Source organism: Tupaia chinensis, unplaced genomic scaffold (genome assembly GCF_000334495.1).
Source record: "Tupaia chinensis unplaced genomic scaffold, TupChi_1.0 Scaffold000569_1, whole genome shotgun sequence".
Classification (NCBI taxonomy): domain Eukaryota; kingdom Metazoa; phylum Chordata; class Mammalia; order Scandentia; family Tupaiidae; genus Tupaia; species Tupaia belangeri.
Window position 1 is genome coordinate 1568717 of NW_006160083.1, and position 5365 is coordinate 1574081.

Genomic DNA, 5365 nt, shown 5'->3' on the forward strand with positions numbered 1-5365 from the left:
AAAAAAACTTAAAAAAAAAAAAAAAAAAAAGAGGGTATGGGCTCCAAAATCGGGTTGATGAGACTATAAATCATGGTTTCATACCAAAATATACCTACCATGGGCCAAGTTACTTGAGTTACTCCTCTTCTCGAGAGGAGGACCAGCTATCTGTTTTTAAATGTTCTTAGCAATGCCTTAAGGTGCTAGTTTTATTATATCTAACTGGTGATAGAGTATTAAAATACCAAAAATAATGTTTAGATTTATAGGAGAGGAGATAGATGTTCCCCCTTAAAGCTCAGGCATCAGCCTAAAGGTCCAGCTCAGTTTACCTAAAAACTGCACTTGCAGGTTTGGGAGAAAGCCCCGTGAGGAAGTAAGTGGGCTGTGATCCTCTTGCCACTGACCCACATGTATGTACTTGCCCCAAAACACCTCACAGAGAGCGGTGTTGGGCCAAAGCTGTATTCTGACATCACTCTGCATGTTTGCCAAGTGAAGTTCAGCTATCACCATTGATCTGAGAATGTCCTAGGGTGAGCTGTCCCCTTGAGTTGCTTGAGATATGGTCGTGCTTCCTGATGCCTACTTTGAGCTGTGAGTAGGATTATATTGAAGCTTGGATGTGTCTGCTACTAGAGAGATCCAGAAGTTGGCTGCCTTTCTCTGGTTTAGTATGGACTGAGGGATAGAGACTGAAAGCATCTTTCCCAATGACTTGGTTTTAATGTTTTTCCTCTGGTGTTCTCTCAGAGGTGATAACGTAGATCCAGATGATGCATTCATGAGGCCCTCATTTTCATACTTGCTAAAAGTTCACTTGGGATTTTTCAGGTAAAAAAAGGCCCCATACCTCCAGAAGCCCCTTCTCTCTGAAATATGCCATTGTTTTTGGCCTGTGACACAGGAGATGGCATAGGATTGATTCGTATGCCTTTTTAAAAATTTATTTATTTGGAGAGGTTTTTGTTATAGGGCACATGTGCTCACCAGAAAGACAGATATACAGAGAGACAGAGAGCAAGAAATTGCCCCCCAGGAGGCTGTCCATGCTGCAGTCCCTTCTCCTCCATTCTCTTCTTGGGATCTTGGGCACATATGCACACATGCCTGGCCTGAGTTTAAGCCACTGGATCTGGGACTCCAACCACGGTCGACTACATGGGAGTCCAGCGACAGCCATTACACCAACTGCTGGTTCCATCTGCCTTGTTAAAAAGACTTTCCACACCTTTTCTCTGTTACTAATTTTGCCTATTCGGCCTGAAGGACAGATTTTCTTTAAAAATATTTTATTTTAAAAATAACACACATTTAATAAAGTTTAGGGGAAAAATGCTTAAGAAGAAGAATATAAACATGGCTCTTTACCCCATTACCCAAAGATGCCTAATTACTACTAATATTTCTTTCCAGTAATTTTTCTGTGAATTATACCATACTCTCTCCCTTTCTCACACACACACTCTTCTGAAATAATTGTAGAATTACTGGAAGTTGTACCCGTGACCCATCTTCCCCCAGTGAATGATGTCTATATTAGTGTAGTACACAGAACCATACGTACGTATGTGTGTATACGTACCCTTTAGGTCAGTGGTATTTATATGTTGCTAACTCTTTTTTTTTCAAATAATTATTTTATTTAACTTTATTTATTTTAATTTTGACCAGAGTGAAAGAGGGGGAGAGAAAGAAAGAGGGGAAAGTGAGAAAGCAGGCCACCAGGGCTAGGACTCGAACAATGGTCAGCCATGTGGGAGCCCAGCGCCTTAACCACCATGCCATCTGCCGGTCTTTGCTAACTCTTATTTCTATATTTCAAGCACAGATCTCCATTTTGCCTTCTTAAGTCACATATCTTGTTGCTGAGTTTCTCCATTTGAATGTTTCATGGACATCTTAAAATTGACACATTCTAAGAAAACTCACACCTCTTCATTTCCACACCCCCTCAGATCTGTTTGTTTCCCAGTCTTTCTTTTCTCTGAGAATGGGACCACCACCCATTCCTTCCATAAATCAGAAGTGGGGGTGTCATTATTTAGTCCCCTTTCTCCTTCAACTCTCATGTTCAACTGGTTTTCAGGCCCCATTCATTCTGCCTTGTAAATATCTCTGTCATTTGTCTGTTTCACTCCATTTTCACTACTCCAGTCCCAGCCATCATCATCTTTGGATGGCTTCCCGAAGTTATTCCCTTACTTGTCCCGCCGCCACCTCCACCCCAATCTGTTCTCTGTGCTGCAGCTGGTATAATTTCTTTACACCTGGACTTAGAAACTATTCTTGGCTTCCTCCTTCCCCTAGGGTGTGCCTCTGAAAGTTTTGGCTTCTCTCAAACTCCTTTGCTTCTTCTCCCATCAGGGCCTACTTCCTACCCCTGCTTCTCACCAACTGCTTACTGACCTTCTAGGACTTTGACCTGCCTTAGGGCCTTTGCATAGGATGTTCCCTCTGCTTGGAAGGCTATCATTCTCATTGCCCTTGCCTTGCTAACTCCTATTAATTCTCCAGATCTTAGCTATACCTTAATTTTCCAGGAGCCCTTCTTTTACCACCCACCCCAAGATGGTCTCTTTGTTTTTGTCTCTCATTGTATTCTTACTCTTTCACACCTTTTGAATATTTCTAATGGTTTTTTTTAGCTTCTTTTTTACTCTGTCGAATTTTTAGCTTGTTCATTGTTTTAACCTCAGTACCTAGCTTATTGCCTCATATTCAGTAGATGCTCAATAAATATTTGCTGAATGAAACAACATGATAGAGGCTTTGAGCTAGAGTTGTTGGTCTTTGGGCCAGATATTATGGTATGACCCCTATTTCTCCATGCATGTTAACTCTCTTACCTCTGTGAAATTCCTAAATTGGGTTTGCAGCAGATTTTTGGCAGTAGCTTTTCCAAGTTTACCATCAGGGTCAGAAGAATTTCGGAAAATCAGAGCAGCAGTAGCGATGGCTTTTTCCAGATCTGAGCCCTTTCCCAGAGCTGTGAGGGAAAACACATGCAACGAAATGTCCTAGGTTAGAAATAACCCTTCCCCAGATGTAGGGCCACACCTTCCAAAGGAGCTATGGAGAACAGGCTGGAAAGGAGTATAGCAATGTGACCCAGTCCTTTTTCCCTTTGCACTACCCAGGAGTGGAACACGGGAGTGTCTGATCTTGCATCTTTAAATTATGGAATACAAAAGTTCCATCTGTAGCAATTAAACTTAGTAGACTTAGGGTAAGAGTTAGCAACTGCTTGTGATGTGATCTTAGAAAAGCAACTCAACTCTCTAAACTTTGGCTTTCTGATCTGTAGTTTCATCTAGTTATTCAACAAAAAATTGTGGAGCAACTATTGCGTGCTAGGCTCAGTCTTTGCCATTTAGGGCACCTCATTGAATAAAATAAAGCTCTGCTTTTGTGGAATTTAGATTCTGTGTCAGACACAGCATAACCTATGTCAGTATGCTAAAGGAGAATAACATTTAGGAAGAACTCTTTGTATAATGATAGATAATGGGTTTCAAACACAGTGATCTCTGTTTTAAGCTCCTTGAGAGAACAGTGCTAATTCATTCCCAGTGGAGTAGCACCCAGTGAAAACAAAGAAATGTACAGGGTACTGTGAAGAAAATTCTTAGGCTCTGTGTTCTCTTAGTCACCATATATCCCTTAATATAGAACTTAGCACACTTTATAGTCTTTTTATGTTTAACTGGCTTTCTCCCCAAATAGAAAGTAGTCTCCATGTGGCCAGAAATCATAGCTTTCTTTTTATCACTACATTGTCAGTGACCAGCCCAAATGTGTCCACTACATAGTAGGTGCTCTAGTAAGTGCTGCCGAATGAATAAATAAGAGGAAAAGAAGAATAGAATTTCAAAGTTTTCAGCCCATGTAATGTGTGACCATCATAGGTCAAAGAAAGTTTCTCAGTCAGAACAATGTGACTTTTGTATTGTACCCTTACTACATACCTGGTACTCTCCTAAAGTGCTCAGAACACGGAGATGACAAAATCAGAAACTTCACTGCTTATTTGGGTTCTATTATTTGCTTCCTCAGCATATCTAGGGACCTCTTTCCTTCATATCCAGAAAACACATTTTTAGAATTGAGATCGCCATTGCCTAACAGCTTCCTGCTTATTAAAACTCAAGGAGATTGGCATATTTTTTTCAGCTCATGGGTTGCCTTTTCCAAGTTGTGTGTGTTTGAAGTGGTGGGGCATTTTGCCTCCATCTGTTTCATTTTTTAGTGACTGTAACTTTAAATTGAAGAAGCTGAAGAATGCACTATTTATAAATAGTTCTGTCTTTAAGAAACATAGTACTTAGTGGAAATATTGATACGTGAATTCCTTAGGTGGTAAGTATTCCTTCCGTGATTTTGACCAGTTGATTGATTAATTAATGATTAAGAATAACTAGATGAAGCTTTAATATGAGCTGCTCTGCTGAGTCTGAAATTTTATTTTGTTTTGTTTTATTTTATTTTATTTTATTTTTTGAAGACAGTAGCTATTTGCTCTCCATTGGATGTGCCCTCCTGGAGAAGAAGAAGTGTATTTTCAGGCTGTGAGTGAGCTTGCAAATGTTGATAAATACTTGCCTTTTTTACTATGTACCAGGTACCTTTCAAATCTTATTTAGTGCTTAGTAAAACCCATAGAGGCAGATAATCTCTGTGTTTCAAATTTACATATTGGAAACTGATGCAAGTAAAGATTAAGAATCTTAAGATCACATTGCAAAGAAGTAGCAAAGAGAGGATTTGAAGGTCTATCTGACTTCAAAGCGCATGGAAAGATAAGCTGCCTTGGAATATCTCCTTGCAAGGACATCCCCATGGTGGTTGTGGAATCTAGTCATTTCTCAACCGTCTGATGAAGTTCAGGTCTAGCTGCACTCTGAGCAGGGACTCCATCTGTATTAGCCAACTTCTCTTCCACCTCTCTTTAAAAACAGCATGTCTTTCTCCCCTAACTATAAAATAGCATATGTTCATAGTAAAAAAAAAAAAAAAGTTAGAAAATATTAAAAATAAAAGATAACAAGGAGCTCTGGTTATCCTTCCAACACTGATGATATTTTGTGAGACTTTTAAGTTTCCTGTTTTTATAGCTGTGTTCTTCCCTTAATAAACCCAACAGGTGGTCTCCTAACTTCTCTTTTGTCCGCCTCTCAGAGTTGTGAACTAGAATGTGAAAGCATATTGTAAAGTGCTCAGAATGACTAAAAATGCAAGAGATTTCTAGTTCTTTTTTGGCATCTTTCATGGGCTTTCTTGTCTCTGAATTGGTGGAGAAGGTGCTGGCATTATGCCAGACAACTTCCTGTTGTCCTCTTCTGCTATTTTCTAGCTCACTTTTTACACTTGGCTAATAGTTCCC

The 5365-nt window shown here is 39.7% G+C and overlaps 1 protein-coding gene across 1 annotated transcript in view; it reads right to left on the bottom strand.

Annotated features, from left to right (window-relative positions):
* Nucleotides 1–5365, bottom strand: part of SNTN (sentan, cilia apical structure protein) — a 19716-nt gene that overhangs the window by 8313 nt on the left and 6038 nt on the right. The window contains exon 2 of the mRNA XM_027775539.1: nt 2832–3002. Coding sequence (XP_027631340.1) covers nt 2832–3002 — 171 coding nt within the window. The remainder of the gene's footprint in view (nt 1–2831; nt 3003–5365) is intronic.